This window comes from Passer montanus, unplaced genomic scaffold, assembly GCF_014805655.1.
Source record: "Passer montanus isolate IOZ18808 unplaced genomic scaffold, ASM1480565v1 scaffold10, whole genome shotgun sequence".
Classification (NCBI taxonomy): Eukaryota; Metazoa; Chordata; class Aves; order Passeriformes; family Passeridae; genus Passer; species Passer montanus.
In genome coordinates, this window is record NW_024356505.1 from 6,641,671 (window position 1) to 6,666,119 (window position 24,449).

Here is a 24,449-nt window from a genome sequence, read left to right on the forward strand (position 1 = left end):
CTTTAACAGGGGTTTTGCAATATGCCCTAGTGCTCTGCATCCTCATAGTGAAGGGGGGTAGTCAAGCCATCAGTTCATTCAGACTACAAAGGGTGTGTACTGGCTGTGCACCGACCTTCTGGCCTCTGCTGGAACACACACAGGCACAACTTTATAGCTATGAACATAAATAATTTCTGGAGCATGCTATGGCCTTATACAATTGTTTAAGACCAACTTGGCAACTGAAGATTCCTTGATTAATGTACGATGTGTAACAACTGCAGCATGTATGTACTTGTTGCAGGCAGCTTATAGATGCCAGGCATAAAGAATATTCTCCTTTAAACAGAGTTTGGCCAGAAAAACCCTCAAAAAATCACAAACAACCACAATACCAACCACAAAACAAACAACACCCCCCCAAACCTAACAAAAGAGGAAAAAAAACCAAAAAGAAAATGAAATCATCCCAAAAATAAACACACATAAGTAGAGGCATACATCAACATAAGAGACAGCACAGATCAATTGATATTCATTATATTATTCCCTAACATTGATTGTCAGGAAATGCTCAGGAGAAAAAAATGTCATACAATGGGAAGGAAAGTGGACAGCGATTTACTATAAAACACACAGGTAGTTTAATTATACCAGGGAAGACCATATCATGTCCAGACTTGTAAGCACCAAAGCAGCAGACCTGACTTGCCATCTGTGTAATATCCCAGAGAGGCTTTGAGGGAAACAGGTGCCCATGGCTCCTAAGAGTGCTGACAGTGGAGGAAGGGCTGGGAGAAATCAGGAAGCAAGTGTCACAAGTTAGGCTGAAGCTTTGGGCTCAAAGTGCCAATCTGTATGCTCTGGAGTGCTCCTAACACTATTCCCTGGGCTACTGATAGCACAATGAAGAAACTGGTGTAGGGAAGAGCTCAAATTTATTTTGAGAGGGATCATTTCTGGACTGAATAGAGCTGATACTGCTACAGAAGTCATAGGACCAAGGGGGAATAATCAATCCATATGCAACCTTTTGGGATATGGAAGAAGCCAAGCTTGCCAGGTGTTCATGCAGCACTTCTCTTTATGTGAAAATAACCCTAAAAGAACGTTAGGATTCATCTATACACTGTGATCAAATCAGTTCCTGAAAGTAGTAATAATATATTCTCTCTCAAAGAAAATAAAGTTTATTTGGCTTTAAATTACATTATATTATCACTGACTGATCTGGTTTAGGTTAGGGGAAAGGCTGGTATGGCAGAGATAATATTTACCACATTCCAACCATATTCAAGGGCCTGGTGAACCCTGAAACAAAAGTGACAAAGAAAACCAGAAATCTACAAGGAAAAACAAGTAAGAAATACAGTGGATAGAAATGGTCTATTGCTCTCCCTAGACACATTTAAATAAAGAAACATCCAACAACAACATCTTGATTACTGGACACCATGATACAGAAAGATATGTTAGGAATCAGGTACAATCAATGAGAATTCCACTTAGGACTGAAGATGACTGAATAGTGGAAAAGACTCCAAGATGATGAATCATGAACTACAACTGGGGCAAAAAAGAGACAGCTAAAAGAAAAAAAAAATAAATAAAGAGACATGCCTACAATTGAGGCAATAAAGAAAAAAAAAATCAAAACAGGCAGTTAGACAGAATCAGCCAAAGACAGTTGTTCTTATGTCAAGCACAGACAGATATAAAAACAAATGTTATTATAATACCTTAATTTATTGACCATGGCTTTTAACTACAGAGCATTCATCATAATTATCAGAGTCAAATAAGCCCTTTCTCACCACATGAAATGATTAAATAGTTTGATTTCATAATGGTAAATAAAAGTGTAAATTTCTTTCAAAGCTAAACTACAAGAAAATTAGGCTCAATTAAATTAAGAAATTAACAACAGATTCACACACTCTCCATGCAGTAAATAAATTAATAAATAAAATCAGGAACACTGACACTGGTGCTATGTAACTAGCACAGACTATTTCAGGCACACAAAGTTTAATAATTGCCTTCTGAGTGAGTTTTTGGTCCACACACAATGAGAGGACAAATATGCTGAGTGATGGTCAATAGCTCAAATTCAATTTTAACCTGTGGTAAAAAAGTGACAAGATTGATAGTAATGTGCCATCCATTCTCATCAGTCACACTTAGGCCTCAGACTTCTATTATCCACAAATCCTGCTATACAATCAAAGAGAGAGAACTACTGAATTATTTATTAAAACTGACACCATCAATTATGATCCCATATAAAAAGTACCAAGCAGCCATTTAAAGAATTAGAGTGTACATTTTGGTAACTTTTGACCAGGTTAACAACCACTCTTGGAAGGGACCAGGTTGGAAGCTCCTCTTGTATGTTTTATGTCTGGGAAATTAAACTTGAAAAAGCATCACTTTCTGTCACTACAAAGTGAAGTCTTGTATTTCTGGCCAACAAAACCTTCCAATAATTACTTTTCCTTTTTTTTTTCTCTTCCCCTCTCCCATATCACCTTCTGACATAACCTGACAACCTTGCAGAGGCATGCTTAAAGCAACAGCCATGGAATAGTGTTTCCACATTGGAAGGCCAGCAACAGAGACCATCATCATTTCCAGAAATCCCAGAAAAAAAAATGGGGTGCAGGTGCTATACTTTGGCAACCAGCTGAACTCTTACACCAAACTTCTGATGCTTTGGTACGAGCAAGGCATGAGCTGCCTTGCTCCGTTTCAGCACATGATTTTCGTGAAATTTCTATCACCTTTTAACATCAGTGTTATTAAGTTCATGTTTTAAGAGACGTGAATAGCTACACTAAAGCTGTGCAGAAATTCCAAAATACTAACACAACACTGCATTCAGAAGAGTGGGTTACATTCCCAAAACATCCTGTCTAGACAATTATGCAAAACCATGGCCCACTGAGGTATTTCCCAGCATAACTTGGTGGCCCTTGCTCTGAATAAATATAGCCCAAACACAGCTATGAAAGTCACTCTTTCAATAGCACCCAGCAGCAAGCAGGGAAACCTGGAAGCAATCGAATAGAAAAATGATATATAACCCCTCATATGTATGCCCAGCATGGAAAGGCGGCTAGATTCATGCAGCTTCTGTTTGGGATGGTGTATAAGACAAAGACTACACCTACAATAGTAAATTTAACATGCCAGCACTGTCTGCTGGCACTAAGGCCAGCTGGCTCAGAACAGCCTGTCCATACTCCCTCATCCTTCCAAGTACACAACTGTTGGATGGGAATCTCCTTCAGTCTCCCCCCTCCCAAGGCATGCTCCAAGTTTGTTCAGGAGAATGCCTGTGGATGATGTGCAAAGCTTTGCCAGATGGTTCCAATAAGTTAGTAGGATTAACAACAACAGTCCAAAAATGCATTCAGGAGTTGATCATTTTATCCATTTAAACCTGAGTGACACATCCAGAGGGCCCTTGTAACAAGAAGGGGAAAAACATGAACAAATAAACAAAGAGAGGTAACTAAAGTGTCCAGAACAAACCATGAAACACCACAAGGGATGGACATCTTGTTACCAAAAATATGAAATAGCCAGTTTTCCTAGTACTTAGGAATAAAGAACAGAAGCTATCAGAGCAAGAAAGATGCTCTCAGCTTCAAGTACTCAAAATATTTTTGTTTGCCTTAATGCTATTGCTATTTTAGGTAATTACCATTACAAGGAGTATTTTTCCCAAATTCTTGCCACTTATAACCCAGTTATGTCCCCATGAATACACTCAGCTTTCTTCCTAATTTTCAACATTTATTGTCAACAAGATTACATGGTTAATATAGTCCTTTTCAGTTTCTGTGGTATGAAAAGGCCACTGCTGCATCACATGCTCTATTACAGGCATTTATAATGATGAACAGGTTCACTAACCACAAGGTGTAAATAAAGTTTTTGCTTAAACATATGACTATTTACAACATGAGTGTTTATACAAGAACAAACAGGCTGCAGAGGTGCTCTTGTTAAATTTATCCTCTGGATAGGCTACTTAAAATTGGAAAACAATTTAAAAGCTATTTTCAAAAGGGTTTTCAGCAAATATTTATTTCTTACATGAGGAATCATGTGGCTGTTTAGGAAGGAAAGTATCTCTTTTAAACAGTACTTGGATCATCAGCAGCAGGACACCCCTCTCCTACTGTTACCCTTACCTAAAAAAATGTTAAAGTTTCTAAGCCTGCTCTTTAATGACTAAACTGTAATTAAATAATAAAATCCCAACTTTAATAACAAAATTGCTGAAGCAAACCACTCAAAGTCAGAAGCATTAACTCTTAAGGCTTCAACATAAGAGAACCAAGCTTCACAATATGGAATGGACCAAACTGCCACAAATGAAATTAAAATGGTTTACAAAGTTAATGAACTCCAAAGAACGGCTAGGGTTTTTTTTACATATGTATATTTGATCAAATTGAAGCAAGAAAAAACAGAACCCACCAAAAGGATGCAAAAACTGTATTCCAGATTGATCAATATACTTAGGCTTAATGCAAAAGTCTTCAAAGAGTCTCTTTGAGATTTGAGGTTAGGTTTTGGTTTAGGGGTTTTTTTTAAACAAAAAGTTCTGAAATAGAAGAAGCATTGTTTTAAAAACACGTGCTCATAAATTTTTAAATTTTATTCCTAAACTTCACAAACTTGAAATTTCAACACCAAATTACATATATATGACATTGACCCATATGCTCTTATTTGTCAGACTTCCAGATTATTTGCCAAGCAAAAAATGATCATGCAAATATTTTTTAATGTGGTCTATATGCTGAATTAGTGTCTCCCAACCTTTTTGCTATACATCCCTCAGATAAATTCCTCTTTGGTGAAAGATGCTTCTATTTTCCATCTCAGGAAAGCCACTTCTGCCTCTCAAGAATCATCTTCTGAAACTTAGTAAATTTGAAACTAGGGCATGTGACATTACTGCAGTGAGCCAATACAGGTCCAGCCTTTTTATTAGTGTATTCAATGCCAGGTCTTTATGTAACCTACACAGTGCTCAATGTGTCATCAGCAAGGCCTTTTTTTGAGGACTGAATACCACGGTAAGGCAATTAAAGTTTAAGCACATAATTTACTCCTTATTTTTGTTGATCTATTTAGTTACTGCTTTTAGAAGAAAATGAAAGAACCAAAATGCTTACTGCTCTGATATAAAAGAATATTTTCAGTAATAATTGTGGGGGCTACTTAAACTATATACTACTGTCCTGGCATGCCAAGGAGTGCTAGTGCAGACAGGGATCCTTCTTCATGCAGAGCAGGAGCCACGCCACTGCTGCTAACAGAGGGTTGGCAATTCTGCAGGATGGCTCTGAGGTTCAGTGCTGATCGATCTCTTCCTGTATTTGGGGCTGGATGTGTCTGAGTATGTGAAACGGGTTATAAATTTAGGAGGGTTTCCAGCTGCATCTATTGAGAAAGCCTTAAGGTGCTGGCTGGCTCTTGGTTTTCATTCAAAAGGACATGGAATAAATCCAAAGGAGCCCAGTAACTTTCAAGTGTGTAAAAAAGCCCAACTAAATTGCTCAGTATAAAGAAGAGTTCTTCAAGACTGTATATACACTTCAGTAAAACAAACAAGTGGAAGCACTTAACAGTATTAAACTTTGCTGTTATTAAAAGACAACAGTCAGCCAATTTCATTTATAAGAAGACTAAATATAAAACAGTGCAATCCAGGTGATAAAAGTAGTTGCAAGCTGCTCAAATGAAGTGGTTCTGTAAAATTTCCAATCAAAGATATAATTAGTGAATTTAAATGTCAGACCAAAAATTAACTCATTTCAAAAAGGGCAAAAGTTGTGCACATCCCTTCCAAGGCTTCTCTTAAGTTCAACCTTTAGTCTCAATCAGTTATCTGCAAACACAAGCTATATTCTAATCCAAAAAGAAACACTGCACCTGGTTTTTTTAAGGCATAACAAAAGAAAAATTTGCAATGAACATGGTTATACGTTACATAGAGGTAAACTCACAGAACGTGAGCCTACCACCACACATTGTCTGTCTTTAAACTGCATGTCACCTTCATTCCTTCATCTCACAGAAAGGACAGAAACTGAAACCTAGATTCTATTAATGACCAGCTCAAAAAAAATGCTGGACTATTTATGCTTTTCAACAAGAAAAAGGGAACAAACAACCCAATCCTGAAAACAACAAACAAATTACAATTTTATTATCACAGAATTCCAGAAACAGCAGAGGTTGACAAGGTCCTATGGCCCAAACTCCCACCTTAAGTAGGGCCACCTCCAGCCAGCTGCCCAGGACTGTGTCCAGACTTCTTTTGAATATCTCTGGGGATGGAGACTCCACAAGCTCACTGCATGAGCTGTGGCAATGCCTGGTCAACCTCACAGTGAAAAAAAAGTGTTTTCTGATGTTCAGACAAAGCCTCCTATGTTTCACTTTGTGCTTATTGCTTCTTGCCCTGTCACTGGGTATCTGAAAAGGGCCTGGCTTCCCCTTCTTTACACCTTCTTGGTATTTATACTTCACTTGCCTAAGATGTACCTGAATTTTCTCCTCTCTACAGAATTTCATTTTATAGAAGCTGTACAGCAGATGCCATCAAAAATGAGGTACAACATATGTTTATCTTGCCTCCAAAAATATCTTTTGGATTAAAGTAGCTTTCCTGTCCAACAAAATCATTGAAACCAATAAAATTTGAAGAGGTGAAGAAGTTAGCTACAAGCAGTTGATATTTCCCCAACACACTACTTAGTTTTTGGACTTTCTAGGTTTTTTTCTTCAGAAAAAACTAAGGAATAAAGAAGCAAAATGGACACCTAGCTGAAGGCTTGCCTATGTATAAACTTTCACTGTTCAAGAAAAACACATAATTTAAGACTATTTCTAGCTGAAATGGTCAAAAAGTTGAAAGAACACGTAGAAACAAGGTTTACATTGATTCAGTTTAAACATCAATAGACTTAATATAACCCTAAGACAGAAACTAAAGAATTAAAACCTGGACACATTTTAATTAAAATCAGTTTAAAACTAATTCAACCAATTCATCAGCTTTTGTAGCCTGCATATTTAGAAAAAGTTGATGATTCAAGTCACTGTGTCAGGGGTATGAGAGAACACATAGCAGAAGCTGGAAGAGCATAAGGCTTGCAAGCCAACTGTTTTGCCAAAGGGTGAGTGAAATGGTGGGCAAAATTAATCTGCAAAATCAGTGGAAATTTTAGGACTTAATGGTATTTGCTCTTGAAAAACAGATTCTAAAACACTGTCTCTCCACATATAAGCAGCAAATGTATCTTTTTCTATTTAATGGACAAGCATTTTTTGTTTCTTTTTAGTTTTATTTTTTGTTTTAAAACTTTCTTCCAACGAATTCAGCAAAGATTGAAGAGCAGTAACAGCAACTCTTATGCAATTGAGTCTTCACCCAATTACTTATTACACCGCACTGCTATTTCCAATTCCATTTTGTGTCAATCGATACACAGCCAGAAAGAATGCCTATTTTGTAGCCTTTGTAATTGCTACAATAAAAATGCTGAAGTTACTTAGCTATATCTTTGATAATCATCTGATTAAACATTTTATTGTTCAAAAACAATTGTCTTTCTGCCAGATATTTTTTTCTCTTTTCATATTTGCATTAAACAAGCTCTAATCAGTTTGGTAGCTTGTACAACATGTAGCATTCACCACACTTCTTCAACACACCCATTCATCCCAGAAAAAAACCCTTTAATGTATTTTTTCCTTAATAACTCAGTGTAAATGGCTACTAAAATCTGACATTATCAGCGCCCCTTATGAAAAGAAAAATGAAAGCATATCCTGACGTAAATTAATAACCCAGCTAGAAAGCTTCTGTAGTTGGACAGTCTCACATCACTGTGCTGCTTACTAATCGTGTCCGCGTGTTTTCTCTTTGAAACATTCTTCTATTGCTGAGCTGTAATAAACAAACCATGTATGGGTGATTATGCCACTGCACTAACAATTATGAGTTGGCCCTTTTCCATTTTGCTTGTTAAAATCTGCATTAGTCATGTATAAAGCTACTAAGCCATACAGACTCTAAAAATGCTACAGGAACGTATGGAAGTGTTTAAGACTGAAAACAAGCCATTTAAGCACTTATGTTTCTTAGCCACAGGACTATAATGCATATGAAATAACAGAATTAACAAAAAAGTGGTCTCTTGCCAGTTAAGTAATAAACTGTCCTCCTACAAAGTAATAATATGCAAACATCTTAGCAATGAATTTATGAATTGTCATAAAAAATAATTCCCTTGACATAAATCACTAAGACAAGTTTATTGTTTACTTCTTAAAGTCTTGAAAAGAACAATTCTATCATTTTACTGCGCTTTGTGCAAATTTTTGGCATATTTATAATATAGTCTGTCTAGCAGAGTTACATCAGTTATTAATTTAGTCCAGAAATTGCATCAAATTAACATCCTAAATAACTAAAAAAAATCCCAAACAAACAGAAACCACCTACTTCACTGAAATATTAGCAACAAACAAATTGCTAAACATCGATTGGAAATTTTCATGAGAATTAGGAAAAAGTCAGTTTGACAGTGCAGAAAAGAACAGCAATGGAAGTATAAAGATATTTACTGCTGTATCAAAATTAACTGAAAGTTCTCAAGGCTACGAAACTCCTGCAACCAATAATTTTCAAACAGCACAGGAGGAAGAAAAAAATAAATCCTCTTGAGGGGTAGCAGGTGGAATAAAGCACATGGCTTCTATTCAATTTAAATATTTTGAAATCCATAGTAAAATCTTCATCTTGAAGAGCCCAGAATGAAAGGGGTTATGTAAATTGAATAAAGTCAGTCCCAGTTTTTGGGACAGCCCCATTGCTTTCTGGGATATAGAACTGCATTGGTGGATACAGCTGATCATCTCCCTTAAAAAGCTGTGAAGCTACCAGGAATACAAAAAAATCCAACCTGCTAATTTATAGCAATATTTGCTCATGTCTGCACTGTTTCTTTGGGTGCTGAGCTGCTTGCAATTCCCCAAACCCAGAGGGAAAAAATCGAAATTATCTTTAAAACCACCATGAGATAACACGGAGCACGGAATAACCCTTAGAAGTCACAAATCCTGGTAGAGATTGTAAATGCCTCAGGTGCTCCAGTTAGGTCAGGTCACAGTGCATAAGCAGTCATATATATGATAACAGTACAACTGCTACAAGCAACCAGCCACATAGGAGAGTTAGGATGTGTTGACAAGAGGAACTCAAGTTTAAAGTATTTCCCTTCAGCCCACACGTAGCAGGAGAAGGAACCCACTCCTTCTAAGTTCTGTAAATACTCAGCATGTTATTACAGCGTCCATTACTGGCATTTCTACATACCGATGACCTCATTCTTTAGCACAGTGAATAAACACGAGAGGAAAAAAAAGAAAGTATTTTGGTTGTGTATTTATCAGCATTTGGGCTCATTTAAATACTACTTGAATAACAATTATCTTTCTCAGCTGAGCACAGCATCAGGTTGGCAGACTGTGCTTCACTTCTTCTCAAAGTGACAATTAACCTTGATATCAGTCTGCAAAGTGCTCTGTACTGGCAGCAGAATAAAATTATCATTATCATATAAATCATAAAGATTCTACTGAAACTGAGATAGCTGTCATCCCTCAGCTGTTTGTATTCAGTAAGGAGCAAGCAGGTTGTTGTAGAACATCTTCAGAATGCGTCATCCTACAGCCACCACATTGTGGACTTTTGAGGCTGCATTTGTAGCTACCTGAAAATGCCAGGCCCACATGTATGCCAAAAGAGTCATGGTTAATATACATTATTAATTAAATATCACTTAGGAAGGCTGGTGATGCAGAAGGCCATTACACTTGAATCATGAATTTAAATCTGATTTACACCACAGTAATTCCAGACACAAATGAGATTTTTGAGTTGATTAGGTGATGCCTATCTGCTAGACAATATTACATAGCAATGATACTTGTTATCACCAGATCTTATTCAAAGACTACAGCTTACAAACAAACAAAAAGATGTAGCAACAAAAAAAACCCCAAATTAACTTTGTTAATGCTGGATCAAAATTCAAAATAGACCTCTTGCATTGATACTTAATCACTGTGTTGACAGACAGTTGAGGAATGCACTCAGACAGCTAGAATTTTAGTAGTCGTGTCCACAACAACCCATTGAAATCCCATACTAAGTAAATGCATCTTCCCTTCTAGGCAGCCTGGACATGCAGGGAAGGAAGAAGATTGAGTTGTCTTCTCTAAAAACTTCCCACCTTCAAACATGTAATGACAAGTGACTGTGAAAATGTTTACAGCCATTTTTGATATGACACTTCATTTTTGTAATGCGCACACTGTGTGTCAAAGTGTTTTACTGTTCTTGCTGCTACCAAGAGGACATTGCTGTGAATAAGATATGGCAGTGAAGCAAGCCCTCTTTTAGAAATAGTTTTATAGACTGACAGGTCTTATTTTATGTGTAACAGAACACAAATAAACAAACAGCCAATTATGAGGAAGGGCACCTTGGGTGTTGGGTTTTCACCCCCCCACTACAACCAAGTATTTTCTCTGTGCCAAACTACAGGAGATCTCATACAAGAACCTCAGGAAAGGGAGACAAAAACTGCTCTTTGTACCCGAGGCACAAAGTGACTCCAGGGATTGTTTTTGGCAGGCAACGTATGCAGGAGATACAAGAAGCCATGGAGGTGTTTCTGACCCAGCCAGCAGTATGAGTTCTCTGAGAGGTGCAGTGCCAAGAAGTGCACTCCTATGAAGTATTTTGAATGAGCAAACCCAAGTGTGTCCCATGATCCCTGCTGCAGAAAAAGGAACATGCTCCAGTGTAACATGGAGCAAGGCTAACTTTTCTCCTGTAATTAAAAGTCAGACACTCTTCCAATAAAGGTTCAGTCATAAATGCTGTGCTTTTCACGCTCTCCAACAAAATCTGAAATAATGGGTAGGTCCATTTTCACACTAGAATCTTTCTCAAAATTCTTGTGGAACGCTCAAGCCCAGTTAACTCCAGCCAACAGTTTAACCTAGAATGCTTAATGAATCCCATCCATGGTTACTTCACGCTGCTGCAAAACCTGGCACTGTGTTTACTGCAGTGATTCTGAAACCAATATTCCTACAAATCCACCCTGGCTGCAAGCCCCAAATTTAGAAGGTTTTTTAAAATCCCTGGTTTGCAACCTAAACGCCACAACTATGAGCTTAGCAATCAATTATTTATATCAACAAATCTGAAGCTGCATACTAGGCAGACATCTAATTTTTCAGTCTTAAACTTCTCTGAAAATTAAATGCGTTACATTCCATCTATCTTCTCTGGAAGGGTTACAACATGCCTAATTTTGTAGGCAATACATATATTTATCCTATTTAGGCTACCTAAAAAGCAAGTAACGAGACTGTACAGAATTTTAAAATTCTCTGCATGTCATCTGTAGTAAATGACCATACAGTTGACACCATATAGTTATCACAAGCATATTTTAATTATATTTTTAAAATATTTATCTATTTAGCTCAGAAGCATAACATTCTAAACACTGCTTTCTTATGTGTAAACAGACTAATCATAAACTAGTGTAATAACACACTTAGAAATAAAAGCTGCTTTAGAATTCAAACAACTTAAAGTGTAAAACCCAGTTTGTTACCATACGTTTTGTACATTACCCATAGAATTATGATATACACAGAAGATACTGCACTGTTCTCATAGAAAGAGTAGAATTTCCTTTGAGAATTTTAAAGGTATAACAAAAAGGATAAAAATCTCTATTAGATTTATGACATGAGTATTCAGTGGTGTTTACTGTCAGTACCTCCTAAATGAAAGTTAAATCAAACATCAGCTAATCTGGCAGAAATAAAAAGCCCCCCCACCGCAAAACCAATGTGTACTAAAAATTAGGCAATCATTTTGAAAAAATTGAATTATTCACTGTTTCTCCTCTGAATAACAACATTGTTTTCTGATAAAGAAATTTTACTATGAAGTTGCTGCTGAATTTTATACAAAAAGACTGGCTACAGCAAGAAAGTCCAGAATAAATACCTTTAAAAGCTTGAACATTCTTAGAGGCTATACTAAACTCCAAATTCCATAAAAGTTACAGTAAGACATAAATAATTTAAAAACCCAATACAACACTAACACCCAAACCAGAAAAAAAATTAGAAATTTAAGATTGAAGTTGTCAGCTGTGTTGTTACTCTAAGAGTAATTGCTGTAACCATGTACAGCTTATTCTTCAAATGTAACTCAATCTACTAAACTGAATACAAACCCTTGTATTTCAGTCTTACTTACAGAATCACCATCTTGGCCTCCACAATATTTACAACATTAGAAGGCTACAAGTGTCACGAAAGCAGATTATCACTCACCTATAGCCTTCTCTCAGCATAGTATGCATCTCAAGTTAACAAAGGCCACATAAATATGGCTTTTGTGCCAAGCAGACAGTAAATTATGTATTTGACTACACACTTCTCCCTAAAAAACCCCAGAATGTTAACACTAATCAGAGGAAACTTCAGATTCTGGCATAAATTTGACTATGGCATAAAAGGTAATATTTAAAATACATAATGCCTTACCACACAAACACGAGCTGCCATATGTGAGGCACTGCTAAGCATGGTTTCTATTAAGCCAATACACAGTAACTGGCTTCTTTCCAAGCAACATGGAAGTATTTAAAAACCCTGTTTAATCCAATTCCACAGCCTTGAAACAAAAATAAATTAAAGTGTTGCAAGAACTGTTAAAATGAAAAATTAAAGGCACGTAAATAAGTGAAAAAAATTGTCAGAGAAAATGAAAACAAATATTATTTCAAGTAGATATCTTAATTGTAATTAGTAACATTTGGCATGTTTATATGATTCAAAGCTGCAGCCAATTAGATACCCCAAAAAGCTTGTAACAAAGCTGAAAATGTGTAAGTACAGCATAAATAAGTTTTATTGCTCACCAAGAACACAGCATCCAGATCAATTTCATAGTTTGTTTCCAAAGTATTGCAAAGCATTCTCTGTTACTAGTTCATGACTTCTTAGTCTTAAACTGCAGCTTTTCTGCCAGGAGATTTTGGAAAATAATTTCACTAAATTCAATCTATTAATTGTTAATCTGCACACTTTCCATATATACCAAGAGAAAAACAAAAATTACAGCATTGCCTTAGACTGTCACAACTATGCAAAAAAACCTAGAACAAAACCAGAAACAACAAAAAGCCAAAACAAACAAACAAACAATACCCTCCCCAGAAATAAAGTGCACTAAAAGTTAATGGCTGTTAAAAAGCTGTACAATTGTGGCATTGGAACTGAGAAATATTGATTTTTTAAAGAAATAGATTTCCAAGGGGGGATTTAAGTATTACAGGGAAAGGCAGAATTCAAATTCTGCTCAAATGTGGTTTACTGAAGACAACAGTGTTAGGCAGTTACGAGATTGTGTCATTTACTGAAGGAAACAAATACTTCATTATGCTGTCAGTCCCAACCAACAGACAAAATATCTTCCATTTCCCTCATTTATTCAATAATGAGCAAATTACTAAAGGGTAATGAGCTGCTAATAAAAGCATGTTTTTTACATGATTATCATGAAATGGCAGTGCCTGCTTGTTCAGTGCAGTAGTACCTAATACAGTCAGTCTTTCAAATAATTCTCCTTTATCAAATTTCTGTAAAGAAATTGACCCTTACATAGTTTTCATAGTAGAAATTAGTTTACATTTAGTGGGGGGAAAAACCCCCACAAAAATAGCTAACTATATATAAAATGTATACATTCAGGTATTTATTTTCAAAGTCTTCTAGTGATGACGTAAAGTCTCAGTCAAGGTGGTTCTGCTTCCCTTGCTGGCAAGCAATGATTGTTTATTTAATGCACTTATTTTAGGGGTTGGGGGGAAGGAGGTTTTTTTGTGTGTGCATTTTAAGAGGACTTTATTCAGGAGATTATAAAAACATGCATATGAAATACCAGTTTTATAATAAAATCAAATTCTGACTCATATGAAAAACAAAAAAACAAACAAAAAAACCTCCCACCCTAAACCAACACCTTCATTTAGCTGTTTAGGAGAAGGCAAAAGAAATGTCCATGAAAGGTGGTCTGAAAAATTCTGGAGCTGAAAGAATTGGGGACTACTTTTGTACACTGTAGGAGCCTGACTTACGAAGACCAGCTGCAACTCAATATGAAACTGCTGGAAAAGAATTTTTCTGTTCAGAATTCCCCACACTAAAAGCATCAAAGTGTTTCGTTTTACCCTTGTTACAGTTCTTCACACCGCCTTCTCCAACTTACAATTTAAACCAGAGATTTACTTGTCTTCTACACTAAGCATATTGCAAATATCAAGGAACCCTCCCATATCCATCACAGGCTGCTTTTTGAGCGTTTTTCTGCCCTTTCCTGCTTCACAGAAAAAGTGATCTTCCTGACCCCTCCTTATGCCCCAGTCTCATTTTCCTGCTTCAGCTGTGCCCTAGGATGTGCTCCGGCATCTCCCTGACCTTCCAGATCTGCACTCACACGCTGCTCACTGAAGTACTCTTATTCTCCTCTAACACTAGTTTCTCTTTTCTTCTCCTCCTGGGAGAGAAGTTGTCATCATTCAAAAACTGGGAGAACTGGCAGAAATCATGTGGAGGTATTGTTAAGCTGGGAGGTATTAATGGGTGTTGTCAGACAGTTCCTTACATCGTCATTGCTGAGTGAAGTTGCCAGACCTGGCAGGCAGCCAGTGGCAGGTTCCCTTTACTGCCTTTCTTCCTTTTATTTCCTCTCCTGCCTTCATGAAAGTTGCTAACATTTCAGCCACCAATGGCCACAACACATCCTGAAGCTTTTGAGTGTTGCATCTAACCAATCCTAAAAATCACCCCACAACCACAAGCAATAATGCAATCAAGCAGATATTGAAAACTTAGTTTATTCAATGACAAAAAAAAGTTTAGTGCTCTCTAATAATTTGTCACATCAAACATAGGTTTTCAAAGATACCAGATCACTAAAAAAACCAGCTATGTTTTTGATGGCCTTCCAAGTACACTGCATCATGACACATGGAAGACCCATGAAAAGAAACATCTGTGTTATTTTTAAAAAACTTTGTAAACAATATGACATGAAAAGGTCACTTTTACAGTGAAAATAAACAGATATTTTTAAAGAAATGTTTAAATATAGTTACATACTTCAGAGCTTAAAGCACAAATTATGGTTCTGCACAGTCTAAAAGAAAACAACTAAAGGAATGAAAATTTTACATATTAAAAAGTAACCTCAGACTTTTCATCCAAGGTACTTCAAGGTACCAAGGTAATAAAGTCTAAAAACCTCACCATTTAAAAAACCCAGCAATCTAATTCAAGTGATAAAATACAGTATGATTGCTATTATAAAATATAATTCCAGTGTGATTGTTAGCTTGCATATATTTCAGACATGTTTCTTGCTGCTTTTGAAGCAGAAAGGGACTCAAAAGTAAAACAAAGCAGCTGCAGTGAGTACTGAAATTTTTCACCCATCCTTAGCCTCAGTTGTTGATACATCATGGATTTAAAACCACCAGAATCCTGCACCCTAGTATAAACCACTTCCATGCTTGTCTTTTTGACTAAGTTTTGCTATTTGCTGTAAATTCTAAAGAGACGAGGCTAAGGTAGATACAATATTCTGTGTCACGTGTCCTCAAGAAGGTGACTAGCAGCAGATCAAAATACAGGCAGACTGTAAACTCCACGAGTAACACAATGGGAAGGGAGCCTGAATTCAGGCTGGAAATGCTTGCAAAGAAAAGCCTTCAGAGAAAGCATTTCTTACTCCACTTTTTCATCCTGCTCACACATTAGCATTACATGCATCACAGCCGTGTGCCTGTGGCAACAGACTGATGCCTCCCCAAGTCAAACAATCAAAACCACTGAGCACAATTGCAGGGTAGATACTTGCTGTACCTGTTGCTCCAGGTCCCTCCACTTCTCTCCCTCTGCATTTTAGAGCAAGGCTGACCATCTTCTCCCTCCCAGTCCTTCCCTGATATTGTGCTCCCTTTTGTTTTCTGCTCCTGACACTTGTGCCATTTCTTTAGCTTTAAAGTAACACTAGGTAGGAGTTTAAATATGGCCCCAGGAACAATAACTAAAATTGTTGGAATTCACATAATCCCATGGAGTTGTGAGGATGCCAGCCTCAAGATTTCAGCAAAAACAGAGTCAAAGCAGTACCACAGTCACTAACAATACAAGAGACATCCATGAGGCACACTGACCTCTCTCCCTAAGTCAAACTGAAAATTTCACCATTCCACTTGGTTCTTCACAACATTGTCCCAAAAAGAACTTATCAGTGTGATTAGTTTTCAAAAAGCAAAATACTACAATCACATATGCTGGTTGCTTATCAATTTTGCAGACACTATAAAAAGCAAGGAATTAACATAATGATTCCAAACAAATGGAAGTGATAAGACTACACACAGGATTTTAAACTGATTGTTTTGGAATGAGAGTCATTCTGCCCACTAAGCTGCACAGTCCTTAACAGTATATTTCTGAGGCCCAAGCATCACCTATATTGCTAGAGGGTAAAAGAAATGAAATGTAAAGAACATAATAGGAATTGCAGTAAATATACAGAAAAAAGAACGATGAAAAGTATACTACAGAACACCAAAATAAAACATAAAGGGGAAGATAGGTAATATTGGTGACTTAACAGGAAAATTTTGAGCAGTTGCTCCAAGTGGTGTCCACAGAGAGCTGCTATTCACTTCATGCTGGCTCTCCTTGTTTCCAGCTGCTAAGTTCACATTGAAAGAAGCTAAAAATACATTGAAATACTTTCCAAATATTATTTTCCCAAGTAAGCAATTGGTATAAGTTGTCACAGAGATGTTGTTCTCTTGCCAGTGAGAAAGGAAATACTATACAAGAAGTTGTATTCTATGAAATCATTTGTCTCACGCACAATGCAGCCGAAAATATGGGGGAGCTTGAAAAGGCATTATTTTAGCTACAAGTATTTCCAACTGTTCCCCTCTTTCAGTAAGGCAATATAGGAAAATGACACTTAAATATGAGGATCTTATCACCTGTGAGAAAAGCTATACTCTGCACTACTCAGGAGCATAATATGTGTGCCATTTCTAGCAATCAAGCTTTGATATTTCAATGAGAGAGGAAAAAAGACAGGAGTGGCAAATATCTACAATTTAGGTATACCATCTCCTGACAAACTGAAATTTCACAATGCTGCAGATTTAAAACATAATGTACCACTTTGCATTCAGGACTGTCCTTGCCAGTAAATTCAGCTCAATACAAAAGTAAAATAGGGGATGGGATGGGAAAACACATACCAAAAACCATCCAGCTCTTTCTGTTAAATGTGAAGTATAACAGGCTTTTTTATGACATGCCTTCCTCCAAAAATAGCAATGACTACACTGCTCAACTCCCACACCACCCCCCCACCCCAGCTTGGCTTTTTTGACATGTAGAACGTTATATATTCTCAGTCCTGAGGAAGGAGCCAAAGTTTGTAGAGCCAAGAGGACTCACTCCATCGCCCAGTACCTAAACTACAGAAAAGGAAGTAGGGAGGCAGGCAACTCTAATTTCTTATAGTATTAAATCTTCTTTTAAAGCCAAGTTGACAGATTTTTTAGGAACTCTGAAACCCACAGGTTTCCACAGTTTTGGAAAGACGCTGCAAGTCCCAGCAGTGATAATCTGCCAATTCCAAGGCACATTTGTGAGCAAGACTTTTTTAATCTTCCAAACAAACAAACACAAAGATTATACATTCTATTCTCTTCACAGGGATGAGGCGGGGGGAATGTTAAGATCACAGCTGCTGCAGCAGTGGAAGCTGCAGCTGCCTTGGAGCTTGTAGTGACTGTGTAGCCTACCATGAATTTGAAAGATGCTACTGTGCTACAGATACTGTTCCATTTGGGGCTTTTTTCATGAATGGAAGAAACCTGAAGCTTTGGCCTGCTGTAGTTAATGAAAACATTCGCAAATTGTTTTGCAATACTCAACCTAAGGCTCAACAGCCTTCCTACCAGAACTTCCTGAGTAGCTACTTAAGACAGATGTATTCTTGAATAACATCTTCATGCCTTCTATGACATTTAGTTTTCAGAATTATCACATCATGCCCAGCCATGATTTATTTTATATATGAAGGAGTACATATAGTGAAAGTAAGATGGAATCACAACCATTTAAAGTAACCTACATCTGGAATGAACTTACCTTTATGAAATATGGTTAGGCTTTTTAATAGAAAAAGCTAATATGTCTTTTAACAATGACCTAAATTTCACTAAAACCAAGAAAGGATGTATCAATACTTTAGGGTAAGATATACTGTACAATAGCTCAGCTTTCCTCATTCTGAAGAATCATGTCTGGCGGATGTATTTATTTTGTAACATTTAACTATAACAGAAAATAGATGAAGTTCAAATGAAAACACTGTTTAGACTATGTCAACAAAGCATAAACTAAATGAAATTATTCTGCACTGACTATAAAAACATATTTGCTAATATTAAAGTCAGTAATGGTTATCTATCAATCTATCACAACATGAAGTAATTCTGCATCTTAAGAACTGCGTTAAAGCAGCAGACACATGAAGTTAAATGTGATTTTGCAAAACAGCATCATGGAGTGCACTTTATTGCTGTTTTATCATTAGTGTAAATAATTCAACAAACCCAGGAAACCTCCAGATTACTTGGGTTTTTTTTGTAAATTGCAAGTCACTAAAGGGCTTTCCACTCAGATGGCCAATGCTTACTTTACACTTGCTAGCAAAAAAAAAAAAAATCAAATATAATAGTATCTTGTATACTGAAACAATTGCTTTGTTATAAAGAGAAGACTTCAGAAAACCAGAAAAAATGACACTGCTGTAAAAACCTGTAAGCCTTTTACTCTCAGTTCAAAGACTTAACCATTCTTCTACAACAGACTGAAGTTTCATATTCATCTCAGCAAATCAATCTGCTAATAGGCATCAGTCATCAACACCGAAGTAAAATCTGCCACATGAAACAGCTTTGATGTGATTGAAGACTCACACACAGTCGTAAGCATGACAGAACAGCTTAGCTATTAAAATGTTTTATCCAACAAAAAACTGTTCATCCTAATTGACTGAAATACTCTTTGAATGCTATTATTGCAAGGCTACTTCACTAAGCAGTGCCTTGGTACATAGCCACTTGACTTATATCTTGAGATCCAGCACAACCACATCAAATCTTGTTAGAGTATTTCCTTACACATACTTTTGTCAAGAGACCAAAACAATAAAGCTGACTGTCATTTTTACTACCAGTTGCTTAGTTAATTCGATACTGAAACATACTGGGATTCATTATAAACGCTGCATGCAATCAGCCACTTCTATCAATCTTTCTTTTTAGTGCAGTAACAGAATGAAACCTACTAACCACATCAGTTGAAATGGGTTGGCAGGACTGGGTGGAAGCTATTCTTCTGCACTGAGCCCAACCTCTCACCATGAGAGGTGCAGTAGCACAGACTCCTTTAAACAGCAAAGTGCAGCCCTGGCCCAGCTCCAACACTGACCATATGTCACAAGCTGACAGATAAGAAGCCCGAGACAGCCATCTGAAAACAACTGTACACAGCCCCAGCCACCAGACAGTGAGGGTTTCAAGGTCTACCTCATCATTCATTTCAAAGCCAAGTTTAAACATACCAGAAGGAAATATTCTTGACAAAAAAAAAATACAACCTGCCTCCCCACCCCTCAAACCAAACCAAATCAAACCACAACAAAATGAAATACCCAAACCAAACAAGCACACAGTCACTATCAGAAAGTATAAATGATGCTATACTCTAATTCAGGAAGTGTCCATTGTATATCACAATCGATTGCCACAAACACAGTCAGAAAATTACTAACAGTTTGTGCCTATAACAATCTCCTTTCTCCATTATACTAACAGTGTATTAACAAGTTGCAAAGAAAGGAACCAAATACACCAAGCAACTGCCACCAAGATTACATTTTACAAAATCAAACAAAATACTATACTATTGATTTAATATCTGAAATGAAAGATGATTTGCTATTTGTCCTGTATCTATTAATGCATCACAGAGTTCATCCATTTATGCCACTACTTTGGTTACCAGAAAGTATGTCATATCAATTCTCTCTATGTAGGCAACATCAGCTCTTATTCCAAAATTACTAAAGGATCAGCACAAAGGAATAACTAAAATTTACTTCAGTCCCCTATGCAATTTCCACAGCTCCATACATTTCATTTCCATATTCCAAATTAATAAAAACCAGGTGAACTTACCTACAGTTCGGAGGAGGGTCTAATGTAATCTCTGCAAGTTCTTTCTGAATTCTTGAAAGAAAAAAAAGATACTATCAGGACTTTTTTTTCAATATGTTGGTTTCAATTTTATGAACATTTTTACATCAATCAATATTAACAAAATATAATTCTTAGAATTTCTGATTCAAAGCTGATCTATAATGTTTCATGAAACTGCGCAAGAACATGTAGAAGTAACAACCAAATATTTTCTGAAAAATGAACGTCCAATATGGAACAAATGCCATGAGCAGCCACCTAGAAAATCACACTTTTTTCCATAGATCAAGAATCTCAGCTCTTTGGATGACTTACACAATCACTAAATATCTCATGTACCATCATTTTCTATTTCCTCTGTGACTATATGTCTTACAGTTCTTGCCCTCTAGAATATTTAGCTCCTTAATGCACATTGTACTGGCAGGGCAAAACCCCCCAACTCAAAGGAAAATTGCCCAGAATAAGCTCATTCAGGACTTCACAACCTCCTACATATTGGGGGGCTGATACCAGCTTCCTCCAAAGGGAATTTCTCCAGCTCCCTGGTCAGCCTGGGCACCTGCTGCTGGACTTGCTCTGTTACCTGCCTTCTTTTTACTGAGGGGACAAAATTGGGTAAATGCTATCCTAGATACAGTCTGATGAGAGCTGAGTAAAGGCAGATAGATAGATGAAAGAGGTTTATGGACTATGCTTCTGTTAATACCTCCCAGGAGGCAGCCCAGCCTTTGTCACCGCCTCACACTGAGCCTGCTGTCTGCCAAGGCCCCCACATCCTTCTGAGCAGAGATGATCCTCAGTGTGTATCTGAGCAAGGGGTAAGTCCTCCCCATGTCTATGGTGTTCATTTGTCCTTGTTGAATTTCATGAGTTCTCTGTCAACCCTCTCCTGCAGCCTGGCCTGATCCCTCTGAGCCGTAGCCTTGCCCCTGTGTGTACAAACTGCTTGTCATCTAAAAACTTCTCAGTGCACTCTGCCATGTCCTCCAGGTCACCAATAAAGACATTACAGGCATCCTGCCAGAGTTCTATCTCCAGGGAGAGCAACTTCGTTGTTAAGGATTTCTGGATATTCCCAGGCTGACGCTTCCCAGCCAAGTCCTTGAATAGCTGATCTCTGCCACAGCTGGCAGTGGGGGGGCTCTTTTCCCTTACACCAGCATCTGCATGAGAGCCAGTATCTTGACCTCTGAAGAAATTTAAGTATGCAGAATACGATACAGAGCTCCCAAAGGAACTCATAGGAGTTTACAGTTCCCAAAGACTTGCCAGATTATGATGCCATAAGCAGAACTGCAAATGCCACCCTCCCTATAAACTATGTCCAAGGCTTTTTTCATAGGCTACTTCAGTGCAAAAACATTAATATTTAGAAGGAGGAAGGAAAAAAAAACCAATTCAATACATCCTCAGTAGTTTCTTCTTGCCTTCTCCTTCACAAGATTTCATGCACAGAGAAGGTTGCTACTCCTATTATTGCCTAGACTAGAAAAGAAATAACACAACAATATCACTCAAATTCCTGATATAGGCGCTCAAGCCACAAGCTAAAGGTTCAGGCCTGACCTACACGTATCTTGTTAAAAACGACTGCTACCCATTTTGCATATAAATACAAGTAAAGAAAATGGCCTACCAAAATAAGCATTCAAGTATATTGGCATATATAGAGTAAAAAAAGAGCAGTTTAATTCTTTATATAATGCTACAATTTCAAACACTATCTTGCATGTAAAGGAGTCTCACAGCCACTATCAAAATTCCCCTTATGCAACTATGAATTGATTTTATGGCTCTAATGAATAAATGGACCAACAGCAGTAGAAGAACTGGCCTGAGCCAGGAACTCAAGACTTGATCATTCACATTCTGAAATAATTAGGACATACGTGGGCAAGATTTGTAGGCAGAAGTAATAATAATTTATTAAGACCTGATAAGATCATTGAAAAGATAAAAATACTCTTCCAGATGCTTAGATTTTCTTTAACTTCTGTGCATATAAATACAGGTAAAGTAAATGGTTTATCAAAATAAGCATCCAGGTATATTGGCATATATAATATAAAATGCCCCTGCATGTACTAAATGCTCGCACGCAACTTGGTGCCATCTGAAAACTTAAGAGTGGATTCTGCCATATCCTCCAGGTCAACCAGAAAAACATGACAGAGTTTTAACTCCAGGGAAGGTAACTTTTTTGTTAAGGATTTCTGGACATTCCCAGGCTGATGTTTTAAAGTCAAGTCCTTGAATAGCTGACCCAGCTGGGTGTGTATGCCCTACATCCAGAGCTGGTGCATACCCTGCATGCACACAAACACACAGAGTTATTTCTGTAAAGGGGAAACAATTTCATCTTTACTTGCTTTTTCTACTCATTGAGATGTTGGTACCTCCAGCATACAGAATTCCTCCAATAAATATCATAACTTGCTTATAAAAATACAGGCACAGTCTGCTTAATCAAGCAGAAAATCATTGTAGTAAAAGTGAAAGCCATCCCACTTTTTAATTAGTGAATTTTAAGCACAACAAAAATGTTGTTTTAAAAGTTAGCCCATTTTAAACAATCTGAACAAATCACAACTTTTAGAAGCGAGATCTTATAACTGTGGGAATGCTTAAAATATTTCTTCTGCATATTACAAAATTCTGCCATGATTTTGAAATTTATACTACCACAAATTCAAACTACAGAAAACCTAGGCTGCATGGAAACTTCAGTTTTGTGGTTTATGAGTTGTTCTGCTTTCTCAGCCTATTTTGAAGTTCCAGAATGATGGCATTGCACTTGTTTTTGGAGTCAGAGATCATTCCTTTGTTTTACATAGAGTAGTAAGAATAGTTAGTATTTCATGGCATTAGAGCGAGTATGAATAGCATCAAGAATGGATTGACAACTTCAACAACTTCAGTCCTAAATCAAAAACTTTACATTCTTCCTTCTAAATCCTAACCCATGTTCCTTACATTCTGAAAACAAAACAGTCTCTCATTTTCTCCATCTGTTCTAGTTCAACCCAAAACTTCTAATGCCAAGAACACTAAAATATCCCTTATCAAGCTATTCTGTGATTAAGCAGACACAGACAAACCACCTTTCTGCTTCAATATGTAAAAATTGATCAGATGGTACTGTCTATTAATGTTCAAAAGACATTATTGCCCTTGCAAACATCTAAGACAAATGTGTAATTCATGACTATTTTTATACAAACAAGATAAACATATTAATACAATACTGTCCATCAATTGCTCCTCAGCAAGCTGTTCATGTTTATTCTCCTGCTCTGTGGTGTCCCAAACTAAAATTAATTTATACACCTTACATTTTTTTTGTTGCAACCTTAATTTACCTTGCATTCACACTGAGGGCTCATTCATAAACAGTTTCTGTAGAACAGCTGACACGTAGCTTGTTCACATGTCACAGCATTCAAAGTTACAATTAAATCATCGGACAGCATCCCAGAGAGCCTTGCACTGATAGAGACCTCCAGTGTGCAAGCTGCCCTTTGTCTGCACGTGCTCTGGCACTCGCCTCCCATCCCCATTGAGCTGCCCTCAGAATCTGCCATAGGAGAGGACGTGCCTCATTTCCTTCGCTGACCACAGAGGATTCACTGCAAGAAAATGCGGCCTCTGGCAACAAAACATTTTTTTCAGGGTCCTTTCTGGCATCTGTTTCTTTGGATTTTCTGCCTCAATAACAGTTATGTTTAGAAATGTCAGAGAGGAAAAACCCTCGAAATTAAAATCATTACATATATACAGTTTATATTTAAACCAATGACATTATAGTTTATTATATATTGGACAATGGGGACGATGGCAGGGGGTGAGGCTCTTGCTGGTAATCAAAAGCCCTAGGCTGCACACATAAGACATGTAATTTGCAATGTCAGATCTAATACTTTGTTTAGTCTCAGAGAAGTCATCTTACCCTTCTCTCTCATATATATACACACACATATTAAAAAAATAAAT

The 24,449-nt window shown here is 37.1% G+C and overlaps 1 protein-coding gene across 2 annotated transcripts in view; it reads right to left on the reverse strand.

Moving 5' to 3' along the window:
* The window catches only part of LOC120501038 (ubiquitin-conjugating enzyme E2 E2), a 202,079-nt gene that overhangs the window by 168,470 nt on the left and 9,160 nt on the right, over window positions 1-24,449 (reverse strand). For both annotated transcript variants that reach the window (XM_039706700.1, XM_039706688.1), the window contains exon 3: window positions 20,436-20,486. In XM_039706700.1, the coding sequence (XP_039562634.1) occupies window positions 20,436-20,486 (51 nt within the window). The remainder of the gene's footprint in view (window positions 1-20,435; window positions 20,487-24,449) is intronic.